This window comes from Colossoma macropomum, unplaced genomic scaffold (assembly GCF_904425465.1).
Source record: "Colossoma macropomum unplaced genomic scaffold, Colossoma_macropomum, whole genome shotgun sequence".
In the NCBI taxonomy this organism is placed as follows: Eukaryota; Metazoa; Chordata; class Actinopteri; order Characiformes; family Serrasalmidae; genus Colossoma; species Colossoma macropomum.
In genome coordinates, this window is record NW_023494789.1 from 40096993 (window position 1) to 40120681 (window position 23689).

At 38.8% G+C, this 23689-nt stretch overlaps 1 protein-coding gene across 1 annotated transcript in view; it reads left to right on the forward strand.

Annotated features, from left to right (window-relative positions):
• Window positions 1-23689, forward strand: part of cacna2d2a (calcium channel, voltage-dependent, alpha 2/delta subunit 2a) — a 324986-nt gene that overhangs the window by 186048 nt on the left and 115249 nt on the right. Inside the window, exons 5-6 of the mRNA XM_036571307.1 lie at window positions 5139-5183; window positions 21453-21591. Coding sequence (XP_036427200.1) covers window positions 5139-5183; window positions 21453-21591 — 184 coding nt within the window. The remainder of the gene's footprint in view (window positions 1-5138; window positions 5184-21452; window positions 21592-23689) is intronic.

A 23689-nucleotide genomic window follows, 5' to 3' on the forward strand; every position in this document is an offset into this window, starting at 1 on the left:
ACAAGGACCTTATTGAGTCACTCCCAGCCCGTCTAGTTGCTGTCCATGCTGCACATGGCAGTTACTATGGATATTAGCTGGTGGTCATCATGATGTGACTTGATTGTGTAATTGAACATTTGTATTATTATGAACATTTACATGGTGCACCTTAAAGTAGCTGAATTCACTGATTAGAAGGCGTGTCTGATTACTTTTAACACATCTGAGTGTAGACAGGTCAGTGTGGGCTCACAGTGGGAAAGTGATGTGCCATTAAGTACTGAACTACTATGTGCCCACAGTTTAGTGATAAGTGTGTGGCTGTGGTGAGCAGTGGAAGGAGTCAGTGATGGAGCAGGATAAACATGCTGGCACGTGGAGAGGATAAAACAGCAGTCAGCACAACCAGTTTACCCAGGAGAGCTCAGTCAGACTCCACACTGCAGCCACTAGCCTCGCAAGAAACATCCACACTGCTCCCAGGAGGACAGTCTCTGCAGACATGTTGCTATTAATAGCAAACTCTCCCATCCTCTCTCACTCTCCCCTCACTGTTTTCCTCTCTCTGTTGTCCCTTTCACCCCCTCCTTCATTCTCTCTCTCTCTCTCTCTCTCTCTCTGTGTTTTATCCCACTGTATTTCTGCTCTGTGGGGGGATTCAGTCTGTGCCCGCTGAGAGTGAGGGGCTTTACTCACTGCTGACTGCTAGTTTGCTTTAGAAGATTGGAGCTGTTTTTCTTTTCATTTCTCTCTACTTTGCTCTCATTTTCTTTCAGTTCAAAAGTAGCTTTATTTGTATTTCTGTCTCAAGTACAGTGTTGCTAAAGCACCATAAAGCTTCTGTGGACCTAATAACAATTATAGAGCTAATTAAAATAATATCGATAACAGTCAGAACAAACTGTAATCATGAAAAGTAAGAAAATAAATAATAGTAAAATAAACACCACCAATAATAATGATGGCAAGCAAACGTCTGTTTTGATTTGTTTAACTTTACATATATATGTATGTGTGTGTATGTGTGTGTGTGTATATATATATATATATATTATATATATTATATATATATATATATATATATATATATAGTATATATATATATATATATATATATAGATATACACACTCACTCTCTCTGTCTCCCTCTCTCTGCCTGTCTCTCTCTCTTTCTCTGAGGGAGGGGGTGATATGTAGGTGTGGTAGAGTTGCTGTGTTTTTGTTCTGCTCTTCCCAGTCGCTGCTGTCATCACAGTGACATCAGGATTTGCTGTGTTTGCACAGGCAGTGTGAGAGACAGATGGAGCGCAGCTGAGAGAGAGAGAGAGAGAGAGAAGGGATGTCCAGATCCAAAAGATCGCTATTGAAACCAATCACAACAAGTTTCTATGGGTCAATTCTAATAAAACACTGACCCTTTAAGACTATTTTACTCCATTATGCTCTGTTTATGCCACTGTCATAGAGGTAATATAAACTGACCTTATCTGCCTGACAGTGAGGCTCAATTTCACATGTAAAGGTCCGCAGCGTGGAGCTATTTTAAATATTTGCATTGTGAGTAATTCCCACTTCAGCATGTCTTACCTAAATTTGGTTTTACTTACTTTAAAGGGGGAATTCCACCAGTGTTTTAAAATTCCTGCATAATTGAGCTGTTAAGATGCAAAGTCATTCAGAGCGGTTTGATGCGAAATGCTCAGCTCAGTCTTGTTTACAGTGGTGGTGATAGGAACCAGACGTCGGAAGAGTTTAATGCGTTGAAAAGCTCTTATATGAAAGAGTTACAAATACGATGTCTGATTTCTGAGACAGTGTTTTATGACAGTTTTGAGGTTTTGACCAAAAACATTATTTATAAAAACATATGTTTAACTTATAACACAGCTCTATATTACATTATATCTAAAAACTTAGACACTTGCAGGTTCGTTGGTTCATTTTGGATAGCATTTCCACTGTACATGTCAAAACCTCTGGTTCCCCACCACTGTAAAGAAATCAGAGTCTGTAATTTCCTCTACAACGTGATGGAATAAAATGAAATTTTTTAACAAAATAATCAAACATGAGGATTACAGAGAACATCATTGATAAAAGGTATATATGCAGGACTTTGGAAAGTATACATAAGAGAGCAAAGCCCCTGAGACTTCTCAGTCTGTGCGCAGCAGAGGCCTTCAGGTGAAGCCTTTGAACCTTAAGCCACAAGGAGGCCAGCGTATAAATGGGTGTTTGATAAGCAACAAGAGAGGCGTTGGGTACCAAAGATGCAGCTTGCCCTTTTTAAATGATTAGATATGAAAAAGACTACTAGACCTTTTAGGGTCAAATTTAATTGGGTCCAAAAATGTGACACAGCAAAAGAGAGAGAGGGGATGACCTCACCTCTGAAAAGTGTATAAAAACATGACTCTGTCCAGTGCCTTATGTCCAGTCTGAACGCACTTTGCCTGCAATAAAAATTTGAGCCTTTTTTCTCCAACTCCAACTTTTTTCTCTCACATATGAAGTGTTTTTTTTGAGATATAATACTTGCTAGACTTTGGACAAAGTAATTAGTTTAACAAATAGTCTGGTGTGGGTGATTGGCGTCAATTTACAACACAACTAACGAACGATTTCGCATCAAACCACTCGGAATGATGTGACATCTCAATGGTGCCTTACCCAGAATTGTTCTTGAAAGTGTGCACTGTACTGTATTATCTACAAAAATACAATATCTGCGCAGATTTGGTGTCAGCAGATGCTCAATATTGAAGCACTCGGATTGTGATTGGGGGAAAAAAACTGGGACAAATTGGGACAAAATAAAAGAACTGAGTCTCAAATCTCACACTTAGCTCTATTGCCCTTGAGAGCCTGTCCTCTGCGGGGGATAAGAAGGAGGGATGAGTGGAGGAGAGGAGGAGAGAGGGAGGAGAAGAGCTCCAGGCCGCCCGTGGAGATCAGCCAGCGGGGAGTCGCTGTGTGCAACTGTGCTGGCATTACACTAGATGGATATGCCACTCTCAACCTCCGTTTAAACTTCAGTACATAATGCTCAGTCTCAACACACAGCGAGGCGAAGTGGCAGCCTAATGCTATACTTAGAGATCACATACCACACAGTCTGCGCCTGATGTTAAAACGATGGACGCCTTTATGTTCATTTTGCCACTGTTGTACATTTTGTGCTAATTGCAGCAGAGATAAAAGACACACTGTGTCAAAGATGTTTGAGAGAATATCAGCTGGAAGGTTCCACCATCATTCAGTCAGAGCATCTGGTGAGACTATAGTTTTAAAGCGATAGTTTGGCAAATAATCACAGTTATGCAATTTCCCTCTTACCCCATATGCAGTCAGCCAAGACATGTTTGATGTCTGTTGTACGTCTCTTCAGTTTTGCACTGGAGCTATAAGGCTAATGTAGCTAACAAGTAAGGAAAACGTATGTGCACCAGTTAGCGTTATACCAACTGCATGGTAGTAGTGGGAGATATACTGGTTCATCAGGTGTACTGGCTGAGGTGTGAGTTTTGTCATAACCTTTTATGCCACAAACAAGCAGTGATAAAGCAGCATGCATACAGTGCAAACCAGGCCAAGGTACCCCATTTAGCTGAATTGCTAATGGCCTACTTAGCTGAATGAAGTCAGAGATGTTTGTCATGTTTTAGTAAAATAAATACACAGCAAGTTCCGCACCAGTTTGTTATCAGTGGAGTGGACATTAGTAATAACTAACATAAAAAATGCCCAACTTCTTGGGATTAGCATATAGCCCACTTGTCATGCTTCTGTTTCCTCTTGAGATGGTCTCTTGTTTAACTGCATCAGGTATTGCCATGATCTCAGGGCCTGGTCTTCACATCAAGCCAAGAATTTGTGGCTTAACAGCTGCTAGTGATGATGAATGGCTTATAATATTTTACAAATTCCAGCAGTGTCTGATAATCATAGACATAAGCAAGAGGACATGAGCAAATTGGATGTGAAGCAAAAATTAGCACTGTTTTTGCCGAGCCGGAGAAGCCAGGTTAATCTACGTATTGTTCTATTCTTTTGATGCTAGTTTGTGCAAAAAATATATTGTAAATTTGCTTCAGTTGTTAAGTAAGTATGTTGCATAGCATCCATGCTGACGCTTCCATTCTTTTGTCCATTTTTATATGTAACAGTATGTCATACAGTATCAGAAACCACAAAGGCAAATTTACTAGAGGTTGCTTAACAGCTTGATACAGCTTGAGGTGTATGTTTGATGATTTAGCCATACAGTTTGAACCATGCTAATTGGTGGGGTATAAGCTTTAATTTCTTGTTAACTAAAAGAGCCTCTTAGCTACAGTGCAAAATAAATGAAGCAGAATTCAGACACCAAACATGTCTTGGCTGATCAATTAGATCTGGGCTAAGAATGAAATGTCAGAATGTTTTGATTTTTTGCCAAACTACCTCTTTAATGAACCTGGGCTTTACTACACTGAGCAACTGATGTAATTGCACTGACCATGAGCTTTTAATCTGATAGAATTAGAACACGTATTGACCCATAAGTGCTACACTATCAGGAATAATTCATATCTTCTCCAGAATAGCAGCTGTTTGTCTCATTCAGTCAGCTAAAGTTAACGGACACGTTACTCAACATTGTCCTAAAATCAGAACATTCTGTCGAAGCATCCCCCCCAATTCACGAAGCGGTTTGCAGCTGTTTTGGGAGCTTTCTGCTCTCCGAGCACGTTTCTTGTTTCACCTCGAGCGCTTGCTGCTCCCTTAGCAAAACGGCCCGAACTCCAAACACTAATCTGTTTAACAAAAATAAATCTCTCGCTTGGCGAATCAAAAAATGCACGCAGCGCCGCACACGAAATCACACCGAATGACAAACGGCATTAAGAGCGATTACCGTTTCTGTCTCCTCCGAGCCGCCCCAGGGCAGGGTCATTATTTCATTACCGCAGTGTTTCATTAGTAAGCAATGAAAACGAAGAGCATCCGAGGACCAGGGCTATTCGTGCGTCTGTCCCTTTTGTACATTTCTGCTGCAGATCTGAGGACAGTAGACAGGTCAGTCTGTGACCAGACTGGGACCAGGCTTCAAAATGAACCGATATTTATTCCTCAGTGTTGCGAAGCTGATTATTTTCCTTTGTTCTGTTTTTCAGGAGAGTGATATACAGTACTACGACTCCAAGTCTGACTCTGATTATGTAAGTAGTCACTCTGTTTGGATGTTTTGCTTGCTCGTTCTCATTTTTGGATTGTGTATAAAGGAGGGTGCTGATATTTTTTGGAAACCAGCAGAAATGTAGGGACAAAGAATTTGGAGGTTATGAATTCGTTTAAAGAGCCCATATCTGGAAAACTAATAAAACAGTTTATGTAGTATGTAAACACTGTCAAAACGTTCCCTCCCCTATCCATACAGATCATACAGGGAAATTAAGCTACAAAGTGGACCATTTTAAATTCATTGTTGTTATGACGTCACAAAATCCAATGCATTTACATATATCTACATACAGAAGTTTAGCTCCACCCATTCACATAGACATTACAAGGCATTTTTTGAGGCAAGATAAAAATAAGACAAGCAGAGATTATTTACCTATTTTAGTCTTAAAGGCACAGTAATAAAAAGGACAAGAAGGACAGAACTGCAGCGCTACATGCAGTAAAGGTAGTATTTAGAAACTTGACCAGGGGTGCCTAGACTTTTGCATATGACCGTATATATTACTGATGTAATGTACGTGGAGTCCTGTCTGAGTTACTCATTGTCCGTGATGGTGTTTTCTCGGTACATGAAAGGTCACAGCACCCTTTCTTCTCCCAGCACAGCCTGTGCTGATTGATTTATCATTGCCAAGGAAGACACTGATTCCAGCACAAATGGTAGAGTCTGACTGAAGGTGAGGGACAGAGAGAGAGAGAGAGCGGTAAAGAGAGGAAGGAATAGCAGCGATGGAGGAATCATAAATCAAAGTGTGATTTTTGTTCGCTAGAGCAGCGGCAGGCATGTGATTAATGACCGGCCACTTTAGCGGCTGTCAGCGTCTCTAATTGGAGGACATCGCTCATCATTAAGGAGGCCAAGGGGACACCGCCCCCATGACACACCCCCCTGACCCCCACCTCGCCCCCTACTGGCCTGAGAAACGCAGGGTTGGAGGGCACGCCGAAGTTGATTCCTTTACACACACACCTAAGCTTTGGCTTAGTTTGAGGGACTGTCTCTAACAGACACTGAGAAAGTACACACTGTTCAAAACGGATCCATCTCCACCTCCTCACCCTCACACATCTGCAGTTTACGTACTCTACATTAACCCCTAGAGATCTAGAGTTACAGTTGTTTGGCTACACAATACCATTATAAAATGTTGAAGCTCTAAATGTTCATATTTTTTATTCAGTAATTTCTTATACACTGTAAACTGGAATGTCATAAACTAGATACCAAAACATAAACTGATGATTTAAAATTGTAAGAACCCATATCCTACATTTTTCTAGTATTTTTTCCTGACTTATAACATTAGTTTTTTTTTATGCACCACAAATAATCATTCATTTCTACATGACCATTTTCAGCTTCTCTTTATCCTTTAGAATTAAACAGGCTGTTTTTGTTATTGTGCCTTTAAGACTGATATAAGAAAACTGAGCTCGGCTGTTGCACCTCACTCAAAGCTGAAACACTCCTTAGAACTTCAGTATGAATGGGCGGGGCTAAACTGCTGTAAGCTGAATGAGCGAATATCGTCGCAGTCAGAACAAAACCTTGTATCTCTAAAATGTTAAATTCGTAGGAGAAGGAAAAACATTCTTAACTTGTAACTGATGTTAAAGTAACAAGATGTTTTTCTGGGTGTTTTTGGACCCGTCGGCCTGTTCGTTATGAAATTTGAAGACAATCTGAAGGATAACTGAAGTTTTCAAACCATGCAGAAAAGTAAAAAGTGACATTTGTGACATCACAAATATTGAATTAAGAACTGACTGTTTCTTGCTGCATAACTTCCTTATATGGACAGTATGGTAGTAGTGAATTGTGCATTTTCAACTTTGATAATGTTTACATATTACGTCAAACTCGTAAGTACCTGCTCTGTGAGGGTCCATGGGGGTCCTGACCACTGAAGAACAGGGTAAAAGGGGGCTAACAAAGTATGCAGAGAAACAGATGGACTACAGTCTGTAACTGTAGAACTACAAAGTGCACCTATATAGTAAGTGGAGCTGATAAAATGGACAATGAGCGTAGAAACAAGGAGGTGGTCATAATGTTATGCCTGACCAGTGTATACAGGGACTAATTTTTAAGACAGAGTATAAAAAGTCACATGAGCAACACTCGCTATGCAAGAACACTCTGTGGGCGGAGCCTGGATAAGGCCATTTGTAATGACTCTGCAGATCTATTTCACCTAGTGGAGGCTCCATAGTCTTTCACAGAATGACGTCTCAGTCCTTTCTTTCCTCCCTGCGCTTCTTCCTTCCTGACTCATGGCCCCACCGCCTCCCGTTTTCCTCCTCTGCAGTGTTCTTTTCCTCTCCCCTCCAGCACTCTCCTCCCCTCCGCCTACAGCTTCACTTATCTGCTCCGTTTTTTTCCCCCTTCAGTGTAAGAGTTGTAATCTTCAGCCCTCCAGCTCAATCTCTCCATCATTAGCTAGTCTAATGAGCATGCCTGGCCAGATGTTGAGTCTTCCTGACAGCATCTAAAGGAACTCTGGGATTGATGGCTTGCACGTTGCTTTGAGGCTTGTATGCCTTTGGTGCGTGGAGATGACATATTGTGCCAACTTCTTGAGGAACCTCCAAGCAGCTAGATTTAGATTCCAAACAGAGGATCGCTCGACATTAGAAGATAATACTGCTACCAGTGTGATACCTGCGTGTTTCTAACCTGATGCATAACTCTTTAAAGGAATGGATTGGCGAAAAACACTACTAGTTCTGCCCAGATGTAGTCGATCAGCCAAGACATGTTTGGTATGCAAGTTTCGTTTTTTTAGTTTAGAACTGGAGCTGCTAGGCTGACACTGCTAACAAACACTGGAAGTAAATAGTCACCAGGATCGTTTCCACAAATACATGCCAGAATCTTCACTTGCTTCAAATTATATCAACACGCTTGGTGAACTCATTTAGAAAAAAAGAAGGCCCCACAGTGTATCTGCTGCACCATTTAAGGTGGAATGGAAATTTCAACTTCAGCTTTGTGCTAAGAGGTGGGTCCAGGTAGGTTCTTCAAGTGCGTATTCAAGTTCAAACATATACAGCTGAAGCTTACTTTTGTAGAAAATGTGATCCAAAAATTTGCATTCAGACAGTGTATTGATTTTCTGAGTACGTTTAGCTTCTTTACCTACGTTACTGTACAGTGTGTCTGTATTGTGAAATCCCTTGACCCCATCTTCGGTTATTTTGCACGAAATGCCACCCAGTTGCGCTACACACAGTTTTTTAAAATTATTTTCATAGTTCACAGTGATTTATACTGTGTTCTAAACCACATCGACAAGCAACCTGAATTAAGACCTGGTTTTAGCAAATCAAAAGTAGTTTTAGGCAGGTATTTACCGAAATGGTTTGGGTGATTATTGACTTCCAGTGTTTGTTAGCACCATTAGCCTCGTAGCTCTAGTTCTAAACTGCAGAAGCAAAATTTTGACAGCAAATATGCCTTGGCTGATAGGTTGCATTTGGGGCAAGTAGAAAATCATGTAAATTTGATTTTTTGCCAACTACTCCTTTAAAGTCTAAGTGAACACAGTGTAAAATATTTAAAAGGTTTGTAAAATAGTCAGCGTTACATTCAACATCCAGCAAAGTATGAATGGAAAATAAAGACGTGAAATAACACTTTAACACTGCTTAAAACACTGAACGTCCTGTGCGTGGCGCACTGTTGTGATGAGCATGCTTGATTGACCTCAGTCCAGCACTCTGATCTTGCTACTATACTCGTGCTAACCTAAACACAATGTTGCAGTCAGGAAATAGGCTCTGCAGGTGGTGATGTAGACCCTGCTGTGTCCACTCACTAAAAACATTATCGAGCTTTTATTGTATCGTAGAAGCAGCTATGCTGTGGAGTCCCTGGAGTGAATGGGTCTTGCTCAAGGGCAACAGTGGCTGTAGGTGCTGCAGAATTGCACAAGTTGACTCGTTCGCACCACTTTCACACCCGTTAGCAGTGCTGGGGACTGACCTGTAGATGGGATTTACACTGAATCTTCAGGGTTTTAACCTGGAGCCCTAGGCTATAGGTGTTGTGGGACTGCAAACCCACCTGTTGACCACAAATGCCTTTCATGAACACAAGCCTGAGGCACCCGTGCATTCGAAACTGAAATGGTTTTGGAAAACATCTCGACATTTTCTCATTTTTCTACTCGCTCAAACAAACAAAACTGAACAAACATATGCAGAAATACTCCGTCAGTTCAAAACTGAAGAACGTGTGGATTAAACCAGATGGTAAAATGGCTTCACCTCTAATTGATTAGGTTGTCGGCAGCCCAAGAGCACAATGTTATTTACGCTAAAGCGCCAACATCTGCTTTCTGGATGGCATTCCCCAAAAATAAGCGACAGAGAAATAACTAATGACTCGTCGACTGGGAGCTGACATCAGCAGGAGTGTTGGCGTGCCGTTCATTCAGTGAAAAGAACTCTGAGACTTTGATAACGAATAGATGATGTCAGATGGTTTTGTTTTGGACAGGTGGTGATGAAATGGGTTTAAATGGCTCCTCACAAATTTCCTCTCCATCTCTTTCTAAATCAAACAGCCTGCAAAGTATAAACTCGAGATCATTACATTCTTAGCATGAAGGGTTCTATATAGTACCAAAGAAAAGAGTTCTTTGGCTTTGGTAACAATAGTGGAACCCTGTTTGGTGCTATATAGATCCCTTTTCAAAAAGGTCCTATATAGATCCATCTGTAGTACATTCTCCTTCAATCTGAACAGCTGTTTCATGATGCAAAGAACCATTAAATCATGCAAAGGTTCTTTGAGTGTTCATGGTTCTATATAGAACCATTTTCTTGACTAAAGAATCCTTGAAGAACCATCTCGTTTAAGAGTGCAGGGCTTGATATGCTAAGCCTTTTGAGACAGTTTCAAGTGCAAATCAGACGCATTCTGCTCCCAAAACTAGTGTGCGTGTCTAAACGTGCAGTTCATGGGCCAAAGGCATGGAACAATGTGAAATACGCTTCTCTCTCTCATAAGCATTTGAGGGAGGATCGTGCAGGGATTGTGCAGAAGATGGATTGAGGTATTGAAAACGCCCCCAGTTTAGTCGTCACCAACTCCACCCGCTAGCTAGGACTCCCCCAGTCACACAATACCATCAGTGCTCGGAGGGCGAAGGCTAACACAGGCTTCCTCCGAGACCTGTGAGGCGCCACCGCATCTTTTCAAACTGCCGCTCACGCAACGTCATTGGACAGCCGAACGTGCTCGGAGGAAAGCGCCAACCGCCAGATCTGTTACGTCAGCTAACAGACGCCTGTGCTGGCTAGCATCTCGCTGAATGATGGGGGGAGAATGGGGGCCATTCTACCCACCTATAGAGAGCGAGGCCTGTTGTGCTCTCTTGGACTCCCGGGCACGGATGGCTGTAGCATCACCAGGGATCGAACTCGCGATCTCCTGATGACAGAGCCAAGGCCTGAAAACGTGGCTTATTCCACTCAACTTTCACACAATTTCATGTTGCCATTTCCAATGCATGTTGTTGGGAGGCTTCCTTCAAACAATAGCACTAAATGCTATGGCTAAATGTGAGCACAAGCCTTTTGAAAGAACATTTATCAGCAAAATAGCGCTTTTTCAACTCTCAATATTGGATGTGCACATGTGGGAAGACGCAAAATGTACCATTGTGTGGCTGCGGTACGCGCGTCACTGAGCCTGTTTATACGCTGAATGGAGTTTGGATCACGTTCAGATTTCACTTGACCGCATGAAAAGCCAGGTGTAAACACCGTCGGGATGCATTGGGAGTGGATTACGATCTGATTACTCAAACCACATTCAGAAGTGGTCCAAGATGGATCTGACATCATTTAATTCTAGTGTAAACGGAAGTGGGAGTGCTGACTAGAAGGTGATAGAATAAATAAAGAAGTGAAGGGCTGAGGTAAGCCCCAAACCAGCAGCCTTTTGTCATGCTGGGCTGATAAAGGCATCCAAGCTGAGCTTGTCGACTTATATCATAATGGGAAAAAGAAAAAACCAAAGTAAAACGGAAGTGACGCATGTGTTAATGTGCTCTTTATGCGAAGAAAGTAAAATCGAATCTCATGTCATCACACTGGGGACGCATTTTAGTAAACAGTGTAAATGAAATCCAGCCAAAGTTTATCCAGATACAATCTGGGCACAAAACGTGTTAATGCAGGGTGTAAACAGACTCATGAATTTAATTTTTTTTTGCCTAATTAGCAGTAGATGTCTGTAGAATTTTTTGGTGGGGAAATTTCCATTTATTAACCTCTTCACTCCTTGAGACCACCGGTGGTTCCAAAACGCACGTCATCATGTTCTTTATAACTTGTATATTTCATAAGCTACATTCAAAAGGTGGGGGTCATATGAGAGCTGTAACTGTCTTCTTTCCAGTCAAATAGATGGGTGATGTAATTTTAAACCCTTATAATAAAAGAAGCTGAACTAACTTTTTTTTTTCCTACTGAAAGTCGACCCATTTTTCCACAAATCTGGGCTATAAACTATAAACAGATGGCGTCTCTTCAGTGATCTGCTTTGTAAACATTATTTTTATAAAATAATACAAAGAGCGTCTAAGATCTTTGGCTTTCAGCAGTGAATTGTAAGCATATACAATATGCGCTGTGCCGTGTAGTGTTGCACAGGGTTGCTTAGCAGGTAAAATAAAAACACAGCTACACTACATAAAACATGTTGCAGTGAGAAAGAGTCAATAACCATCCAGCTCAAGTTCATTTTTACATGCTATTCACATAAATTTAATGGAATAATAAAACTTTCAACATAATTTAAGAATTTGCTTTGTTTGGTATCAGCTGACTTCACAAACGCACTGGTTTTTGAGTTATAAAGATACAAAGTGAAAAAAGACTAGGCTAGTAGCGTCAGCTGTGGCAACAGCTGGTGTTTGCATTTGATTATTTATCTTTAAAAACTTATATTTATAACTTTATAAACTATCTTTAGTGTGACTGTCTTTTTTTCAAGCCACATGTGATCTACTGTGTTTTTTTTGTGGTCTGGCTGTGGGTTTAAATTAGCACAGTAATGAGAAAATGCTAATTCCGATTCTGAGCGACTAGAATCAATATAGTCAATTCCACACAATAATCTCAACTCCAAAACCCAAGACATGGAGAAGGACATCAATATTAATCATATTTGACCTTAGCAAGGATATTTGGAGAGCTAATGGTAGCTAAATTAACTTTAATTAGCTAAATTGATTGACTGATAAGGGGTTCTGATACTCCTCTATCAACTTCAGGTGGATAGATGTTTTGGCACTGTCAATATTGTTTGATTGTTTTTTGAACTATCAATGTGGGAGTTGTGGAAGGATGTTTGTGTGGAAGTCCAAAGCTTTGGAATTGGCTCTTGATTCCCGAATGCCTGGAATCAAGGAATTGATTCTTTTTGGGATTGACTCCCAGCCCTCGTGCTAGGGTGGCTAAGTGCCTTTGAATGTCAGGCCGGTGTCTACCTTCTTTAAAAACAATAGTTTTTCATTTATGGGTGTCATGCAACACGGCATGGACGCATGCAGTGGCCTTTAGTAGAAGGCTGCAGTTTGTGGTCCTCTGTGCAGCCTTAGACCTTGTTTACACCTGGCACTTAATGCATCTTAAGTACAGAAACATGGACCAGATCCCTCTGGAGAGTTTTCTGAGAGTTTTCTATCCAAATATAAACTCCCATCTTATCATATGAGCATCTCTGATTCACTAATTCATGCCCACATGAGCAGTATATTAAATATTGCATGCACTTGGTGTAGCAACATTAATAAACATTCCCAGTAGACTGCTGAGCTGCAAGCCTCGGATTATCCATCATGAGACCATTAAACAGAGATAGCTAATAATCATGCAAGCAGCATGCATTACACACACACACATTCATAAATGCCACCTCCACTATTTGCACACATAGCACTTATAAACCTTTATACAGCAAAGCAGCAAAAACCTGCTGTGATTAATAGAAATAAGCAAAACTATCACTAGTAGTGATGAGCATGAATTAAGCTCCTCACCCTTCCAATCTAATATCCTATAAATGTCCTTCTCTACTTTCCGTTTCCTGTGACAAAGTTTTTGCACCCCCCGTCTACTCATCTCCTCACTGTTCTTTAGTCTTATCTCTCAGTCCTGCCTCTAATCAGCAATGAGGGGTCCATCCTTCAGGCTTAAAGGGCCCATATCCTACATTTTTCTTGTATTTCACGTTTTTATAAAGTTATGTACCAAAAACCCATCATCATTTATTTGCAGCCAGTCACTGATTTACAGCTCTGCTGACTGTCTGTGTGCACGAATCAGCATCCATCCCTTACTGCATTATATTAAAATCAAAAAGCAGATCACAAAACGCCAAAGTTATTTCCCTAAATTATGTTTTCCACTTGAAGTCACTTGTCATGGATACAGCAGTGCATAAATATATGCTCTTCTGTTTGGGTTATCCTATAGCAGGGGTCAGCAACCCAAACTGTTGTTGAGCAGCCAGAGCATCCAGATTGAGACACATCTGTAAAAATCAGATTGGAAAAAACACATTTCAAACCATCGCTGAATGTGGTTTGGATCCAGTTAGCCAAAATCAGATTTAATGTGTTTTTTGCTATCTAAACTATCAAAAATCAGTCTGGATACAATCTGGATTTGTCAAAAATCAGATTTGGGCTGGCGGTCTAAACAAGGCCTCAGATAAACAGACAAATGCTAACTCAGCTAAGTGTACTAGCCTAGTCTTCTTTCACCTCAAACCTTTTAGCTCAAAACGGTGAGTTTTTACAGAGTTAGCTGAACATGATAAATTCATTTAATGATGTTGAAAGTTTTATTTCATTAAATCTGTAACAGGTAGTGTGTAAATTGAGCCTAATGTTTATTGGTGCTTTTCTGTGACTCCTCCTATGTGGCTCTGCACTGCCCTCTAGTGGTGTGTAGACTTCAGACATGATCCTTAAATATGAGGATGAGTACTAGAATTTGATTTCCTTTTCAAAAGTTCATAATTACTGTTTTTAAGATGTTCAAGACTCTTCCAAAATTTTGACCAGCTTCCTAGTCACTTTACCTTCTAATTTTTCAATTTCCAGTTTTGCTATTTCCCTACATTATAATTTCCACTTGAAGTCACTTATCATGAATACAGTAGTGCATAAATATATGCCCCTCTGTTTGGGTTATCCTATAGTATGGAATGTACACAATACTAGATTTCTCACCGCACGTTTGGTCACTCTCATTACAAAACCTCGGATTTCTGAAATGGTAACTTTAAACATTTTGATGTAACAGTGGTGACATTTACATGAGCACATAAGTGTATGAACATAAGGGTCTACAGGATTCCCCCATCCCTCAACCCCAGTATCTTCCATCCACACACACCTTGCAGGGGCAAAGGGGAGGTGCGGGGGGGTACATAAGTGATGTTCGTGATTAGGGTACACCCAGGCAAGATAAAGGTGGGGCTGAAAGAGTCTTCAAAATGTCATTTTTGGCCCCCGCAACCTTTAATTAAACCTTGGGAATGAGGAGATAAAATTAACAAATTGGGTAATGAATCGAGCAAAACAGGTGGTGTATGGCTGGAGAAAATGAACCAATCAGTCTTTCCTGTGCGGATTTTTAGCTCCTAATTAGAAGCTGCCTTGGTTAATTATGATTGGGCTCCACTGGAAGAGGAGGGGGGGATGCTCTCAATGGTATGACAGTCAGGCTGAGTTATAAACAAATAAAGGGACGTTCAGCCAGGCTTCTCGTGGAATTTCCAAGCATTACGTCTTTGCCGTTACTTAAAGAGCAGTAAACTTGGTTTGGCCTTATGTGGCCTTTGCTGAACTGTTGAATTTCAGCAAAGAACTGAGGAGTTTTACAGCGGTTTTATGTTATCCAGGAAGCGTTGATTCTAATTTGGACTTGAATTGAAGTAACACAATGCAAAATATAAAAAATGAACCATTGTGCAAAACTTATGAAACTATGTTCATGCCTGAATTTTTTTTCGTTCATTTTTACGTATAAATCTTTCTGCCAGCCGTTTCAGACTTTTAAATGACTTGGACTTTTAACTGAAATTTGAATGACCCTGTTTTATTCAAATAAACGATTGCAAATTCCATTTTGTCTCTACCAAAACAATTTGCCGAAACTTTATTAATTGTTTCAGTAGTGACAGCTTTGGCCATGACAATTTTTCCTGATTTGGAGAATAACTCAAAAATGCTAGCCAGTAAATGACTAGCAAACATAGCTTTGAACAGCTGTGCACACGTAAAATCATAATATTTTTCATTAAAACATTATATCATAATATTCCTCATTTCAATAGTGACAATTCTTAATGTTCCACACTGATTTTCAGTCTTTTGGACAAATTTTTCTCCATGGGCTCTGTCTGCTCACCATGTGGCCATGAGGGACCCTGCTCTAAAATGCAGGGGCGTGGCTAAAACAAGGCTCCGCCTGCAGACTGAAACTGTTTCGGTAGTGACATGAAAACAAGTGATTAAATTAAATATATAATAAATCATAATAAATCTAAATCTTTCAACTTCACTTTTAAAAAATGAAATATCTTTGAAATACATTAAAAATATATTAAAAATCTAAGTATTATTTTCATAAGTGTAAATTTAGGGGTTACGGTTTGCACCTCCCAATGGGAAGTACCCGATAAATAATGATTATGTATATTTTCAGCTTATTACACAATTAATAATAATCTCTGTTAATGCTCTGAGTTTAAACAGATCATAACTTCATCCTTGGACAAATCTAAGGTCTGAATGCATAATATTTATTTATAATTTATTTTTTTTTAATTATTCATTTATTTATTTATTTAACTGTGGGGTTGTAGTTTGAACTTATTCAGTAAAATGGTTGATATACATTAGCCTTATAGTTCCAGTGCAAAGCTAAAGAGCACCAAACATGTCTTGGCTGGTCGACTACAGTGTGAATTTGATTTTCTTTACTTCTTTAATAGCTGCAGGTTGTATGTATGTATGTATGTATGTATCAGCGAGTTTGAGAGCGTTTACTATGATGGACGCTGTTACTGTTGAGCCCTTCATCAGCAGTCTCAGACAGGACTGAAGCTCTCTGTAGATTCAGGAGGTTTTAATGTGCCTCAGTGCTATTGATTGGAGGGATTCACAGCTGAGCGAGCAGAAACGGCAGAGTTGATAGTTCAGCTAAGTGGATTCAGCCTAGTGAAACAGTGACGGTTCTGTCTGAGTAAGAGCTAAGTGCTCCTGAAAATATTGAGTTCTGCTGCACTCTTAAGAATGCAGGTGCCAAAAAAGGTTCTCTGAAGCAGTTCCGCTAAAGAACCACAGTTGCGTCCCTACAGAGACCTTACAGTTAGTGGTCCTTTAAAGAATGTGAAGAACCTCAACTGATTTTTCTCTAATGTCTATTAATTTAATGGTTAAGTTGTAAACAAAGGCATTCAGAGCGGTTTGATGTGAAGTGTTTAGTTTTTAATGTAACAAGATTGAATTCCAAGTAATTATGAACCATTTCTGATCTCAGAGTGTGTAAAAATACTGTAACAGAAAAAATTGGAGTGTTTTTATATGGCAGTACAGTATTCGTCTTTCAGTTATGTGCTGCCAGGTAGGACCAAGAGATATCTAAAAATGATTAGCATGAAACTGAGATTAATACAGTTTTTATCTGACCAAGTTCAACGCTATATTTAGCATTAGCTTTTTTGAGTGAATTTAATAAGGAAAAAAATGAGATTTTTTATTAAATAATTAAAAGTCAGCACTATTGGTAATAAACTATTTCACCTCTTGTTTTATAATTGGAGGTCGGCTCTCTGGGAATCATTAATGAAAGACCTGACATCACTAGAAAAGCTTACACTGAAAGGCTTCTAAAAAACAGTACTGGGTTTGAATTTTAAACGTGATTAAATAACACAGGAAACGTGTACAAGGAGATATAGTGTATATATACAATGCTCTGTCTAGTCTCCCAGTCATCAGTGTACCCCCTGATTGTGCCCCCTCCTTATTATTATTGTTATCATTATTATTGTTTTGTATGTATGCATATATGATTTATTTATATATTTATTTCCTGATACATAATTGCAGATTGTAGCTGTAGATTACTGTGTTTTATAAAAGGAGTTAATAATGAAATAAAATTAGAGATGAAAGATGGTGGTCTAGAACCACCTCCACATGCCTTACATGTAAGTAAATAAATAAACAAGCAAACAAACAAGTAAATAAATAAATTCAGGTGTTTCAATGTTTACAGCAGCGCTTCGGAGTCTGGCTAGATGCCTTTTAATCAGTCAAAAAGAGAATAAATTTATTCCTTTTACTGATAAAGATGGATTATTACAGGACCTTAATAAGCTGTTTTACTGTGCTGTAAAATTATGAAAAATATATATATTTTCTGATGGTTTCCAACAGGCATTTAGCCAAATACCAAGCGCTGCTACAAACAATGGAAAGAGCTGGCTTTATTTATTTATTTATTTATTTATTTATTTATTTATTAACATACATGTAAGGCATGTGGATTTAGACTGTGGATTTAGACCACCACCTTTCATCTCCAATCGAATTTTTTTATCAACTCTTTTTATAAAATATATATATTGTTGCCGTCCAAAGGAAAATGAGTATCTTCACAGTGGTAACTTTACAGGAGAGGGCAAAAAAACCTTCTTTACTTTTAATGTAAGTTAAAGCAAAGAAATTTTATTCTAAGTGATTTTGGAGCCTTTCTATTGGTCCATTTATTGTGAAATGTTCACACAATGTTAAGTACAGCTGCTGTGTTCAAGTTATGTAGAAAAAAAATCAACAAAAATGGAGATACATTTGTCTTTGAACAGTGACGATATATTATTTAATATTTAACAAGCTATTTAAAATTAAATTAGTCCTCTCTAGTTCATTATCATAGACCAATTTCAGTGCCCAAAACAGGCAATTATTATTGAAGCATCTTTAAGTTTCTTGTCAGTCATCAGAGATATCTGATGGTCTCAGATAGAGACAAAAAAACATAAATAATGAGTGTGACTTGTAATATTAGGTCATTGGAATAATACCTGCGAAGGAGATACTGATGTAATCTTTTAAAGTGCTTATTTGTGGTGTGTGTATATATTACTGTGCTTGTGTGAGTGTCTGCGCTGTCTTTATCACATTGACATTCAGGGAGGTATCAGCAGAGCCCGTCTCTCTGTTTGTCCCAACAACAGCTTGTAATTGCATTTTAATAGACAATTAAAGGCAGGCCATAAATCAATTCTCGCACTGGGCAGGAGGTTTGCATTTAATTTTGCGAAAAACAAACAGTTTTTATCATGTCAAACCCAATTAACCCGTGCCTCTCTATCACTGCGTGGTGCACCTCGCTCTCTCAGAGTAAGGGGGGGGTATACGTCTGTGAAGAGAGGGACTTGGGGTGGGGGGTGCTTTATTTAGCAAGTTATGAAGGATGATGAATGTAGATTAGTAGATTACTGATGAGTACAGTGAGGCTGTAGCAGCGTTTGCCTTCATATGTGTTCTGTATTCTGTCAAAGGAAGCTGTTGCACTTTGTAAAACATCCGTTAATTGGAAGGTATTTATGGGCAGCCCATATGTAGTTACAGCGCGAGAGAGACAGAGTGTGTGAGTATGTGTTATTACGGATTTACCAGGTTCTTTGAGTTCATCTGAAGATGGTAGAGAAATGGATGAATAAATAGACTACGGCAGAGGAAGTATATGATTTCAGACGCTTTTCAGGCATTTCAGCTTATCAAGACTGAGCCAAAATATCACAGTAATGGGGAAAACTTTCCTTTCTTCACTACTTTTACTTCACATCCTGCTGCATTCAGCATCTCATACGATTTCACTTTCTTGAAGACACAGTGAACAGAGAGAGAGAGAGAGAGAGAGAGAGAGACAGAGTACACCACTACATAGTAAAACATCACTTTGCTATTGTGTACGTGTCCCCGGGGACTTAGGGTTGGGGTTATATTACCTCCCCTAGACGTTTCCTTTAGGATAGTAGGTTAACTGCCTGCTTCACAGCACTAAGTTCTACCAAACATTAAACATCAGCAACACACCAGAAACTAAAGGACTGATTTTCTATATTATACATAGACTCACCATCCACTTTCTGTGACATCTGAGCTCCTTATAGGGCCACTGAAGTTGTAGCTTACTATACTTTATAAAAAGAGACTCTTGCTGACCTTAATGAAGTAATGTAGGGCTGTAGGCATCCCTTTTTACCTAACAGAGCTGGTGTAGCAGGACCCCCTCCTTATTATTATTACCATTATTATTATTATTATTTTGTATGTATGTATGATTTCTTTATTTATTCCTCTTTTTACCTTCTTATAATACAGAATTGCAGATTGAAGCTGTAGATTGCTATACTTTATAAAAAGAGTTTATAAAAAAATAAAATTGAAGATGAAAGGTGGTGGTCTAAATCCATGTCTACATGCCTTACATGTAAATAGAATAAAAAAAATAATAAAGAAAGAAAGAAATATGAGTTTTTCTATCGTACGTAGACTCACCGTCCACTTTCACTGACCACTGGGCTCCTTATAGGGCCACTACCCAGGAGTGCAATTTAGGGATGTTCACTAATTTTAAAATTCAAGTGTCTGCATGGGTTAATGAACGGATAACTGTTTAACAGAAAGTGAGGGACAAAAACATTTCATATGTTTTATTTGAAGCTTGTAACAGACATACGTGTGTGTGTGTGTGTGTGTGTGTGTGTGTGTGTGTGTATATATATATATATATATATATATATATATACACACACACACATACATACATACACATATATACATATATATATATATATATTTTTTTTATTATTATTTATTTATTTATTTTTTACCTTGTTTTATAGTCATTCTTTCAGTACAGATGCTGCCACCACTGTTTTCCATTTCTAATAATTGACTGAAACCTGGTTAGACTACGGCTTGTATTCAGTCAGTGGCATATCTAGAACCAGACGCCCTCTGGTGATGTTTTTTTCTTACAAATCTTCTGTAAATCAAAACATGATGATTGATTCCTCATTAAATTGCGAGTTATTCTAAAGTATTAGGCCTTCAGTCCAGCTCCTGAAGTCCTAACCAATGGGAAAGCTCGTTTGCCTGTAAATCCATAGATACCACAGGGTAAAAAAACAAATATCTAATTGGACAATTCTCAACTTAATGCTTGTGTTTCCAATTAGAACATAAACGTACAACAGTAATTGCAGATATTAAATATAACAAGTGTTATGTCGATATTTAATTGAAATACACTAAAATTTCAGGTATTTGTAAATGTTTTGCTTTCACAGAAATCATTAGACCTTCTCTGAAGGGCTTGAAGGTGCTGAGGGTTCCCCCTGAAAATTAAATGTGAAGTGTATTTACTGGCCACTTTATTAGAATCACCAACCTTGTAGATCCACCTTGATGGCGTTTAGTTATAGACTGTAGCTTATTGTCATGCACAGTTTGTCCATCCCCTTCTACCCCTTTCATCACTGGTTAGTTTCTGACCGCAGGGCCATTCTACCCATAAAGGAAGGTAGAGCTAAAAGGTAGGAGTTTCTAATAAAATGTCCAACAAGTGCAGCCAATTACAAGAGCTCCACTTTGTTTCATAGTGCTCCATGCATATGCTGGGCGCTGCGGACAGGTAGCTCATAATGCATTCCTAAGGGGTTATTCATTGAACAGGACAGCCATCAAAATCCAATTATTTGGCACCTTTTCTGCTACCTCAACATTTTCCGTTATTCAAGTTCCTTTAGAAGCGGACTTTTGTGTGCAGATTTGAGACTGGAGATGTATTAAAATGCTAATTACTGGTATCTGTGGCGGCTCTGAGGAGCGGAGCAGGGCAGCGTTGTTCAGACGCCTTTGTGCTTCATTATTGACAGGGTTAATGGCTTACAGGAGTTCCGTACGCACGCGATAGCCATCTCACCCGCTAATTGATTTTGGGCGCTTATTGCCCACTTTGATACCTGCTGTTGTATTGCATTATGGGGATGAATGGACGCAGAATATAATGAGGCTGTCCTCAGAAGAGAGGCAACCTTTGAGTGCAGAGGGAATCAGATTACTGCCTGCAATTGATGTTTGTTGGAGCGTGTGTGTGTGTGTGTTGGTATTGACATTTCAGTCTTCTTGTTTTTGCAGTCTGAAGATGGCGACGATGAGAACCTGATGGAGAACCCATACTCTCTTCCTCTGGAGTTTGTGGACGACCCCAACTTCAAAAACAAAGTCAACTACTCCTACACTGCGGTGCAGATTCCAACTGACATCTACAAGGGCTGTGAGTGCTGATCTCTCTACAGCTTACCACTGATTATCGTCCCACTGTACATTTTCAAAGAGTGCATGCACAGAATTAAGGCTGTCACTGTTAATTATATTAATAATTAGATAAGCCATGCAATATTTTTGACTCTTTATTGAGAAATCAGAGTTTTTAGAAATAGGTCAAACTGTAAAAATGGACTTAAACAATAATAAACCATGTAAAGTCTAGCAAAGACTCAAATAGTTTGCTGGAAAAAAAAATATGAAAATGACCAACTAGTCAGTGCCACTTCGTCAATTTATCAAAGTACATTTCATCATTTTATCAATAAATCAAACTTAATGGAGTAATAATAATCATGGATTAATTTACACTTGTCTTTAAGGTCAACTCATGTCTTTTTGTGTGGTTTGTTTAATAGAGTATGTGGGTCAATGACATGATGAAAATTGTGTTCATTATTTTCCTATTAAGCAATTCAATGGACACATCACATCATATTATTCTGCAATACATTTTCAGTGCATGAAAATAAAATTTAAAATCTAAAAACGACAGGTGGCCGTCCAACCATATATACAGTTTTAATAAGCTATTAAAGTATAACATTTAAAAATATGGTGGCTTTAAAAGCATTCAAGTCAAACTTTTGTCTGTAGATTCTGATTTCCTCAAATGCCACACGGCACAACAGATAACAAAGGGCTTTTATTCTGACATGCTTTTAAGAAGCACTGACAAGTATTGCATCATAAAGAAGATCACAAGTGACCTTCATTGTGCAATACCAAGATCAGTAGCTCTTTCACAAATATTGAAAAAATATAGTTTGGCTGGTTCAGTTTTTTCCATGGAAAACCATAAATATGCATTGTTGTAGTTGTTGTTATGTTTATTTATTTGAAAAAAAAAAAAAGTACAATCCTGTCTAAAGTGCCTAAGAACAAAGACTAGTTTATGCCCATTTTTGTTGGTGCAGAATGTGGATTTGGTTATAAAAGCTGTGAAACAAATATTAATACATTGAAGAGATTCTCGTGGACACGAAATGCACATAATATTCTTTTTCTCACAATTTTTTTTAATGATCATTTAGAAATTCTTATTTGTCGTTTATATATGTCCTTTATCGGTGAGAACATTCATTTGCATTATTAGCTTATTTGACTTAATAATAATTATGCGTTTATTTTGTGTCTCAATGTGTTTGCAACTATAATAACTAGAAAGTGTGCAGTTACAATCACTTAGAATGAGTTAATAATACAAATGAATGTTTTCACTATTAAAGGACACACATATAAACGTGTTTTATAGATGATATAGGCTATATAGGCTATGATATGACAAGGAAAGGTACTCCTGCTACTGTCAGTAGAATGTTTCTCTCTCTCTCTCTCTCTCTCTCTCTCTCTCTCTCTCTCTCAGTACTATTCATAGACAGCCTCATTTGTTTAGCTAACAGATCTCATCTATGATGACATCCCATAGCAGCAAAACATTATCAAACTATTTTGGCTTGAATTTAAGCTGACAAGCCGAGCAGGCCAAAAATATCCTGAGATTGGTCTGATCTGATCTGATGTGGGCTCAGGATTTTGTGGTGGATTTTCCAGCTGACAGTCCCAGCTGAATTGCAGCTTTTTCTCTTTATCCTTTGATAAGATTTCCTGGAATGATATGAGCGCTTCTCTGAAAAAGACAACGCGCTTCGCTCTGAAAAAAATGTGACGGCCCAACAGTGCTACTGTCTGTGTACTACAAAGCCAGTGCATAGATACATATCTGCATTCGTGTCAGTGTTTATTCACATACAGGTGTCACATTTCTGCATTGGTCAGTCATGACAGATGAAAATTCCAAACGCAGTGTAGTTTCTCTTGTGTTTAATATGGCAGATTTGTTTAATACAGTCTTTAAATAGGAAAGTAAGTTGTTTTTTTGAAGATACGGTTCACTTCCACTGTTGGCCTTTTGTCACAGTTTAGACTTAATAACTGTTACTTCCATTGATTTTTCTAAATTTCTGCATAATTAAATCATAAACATGCAAACTAAGTCATTCAGAGTAGTTTGATGAGAAACACTCTCTAGAGAAGCGGAATTATTC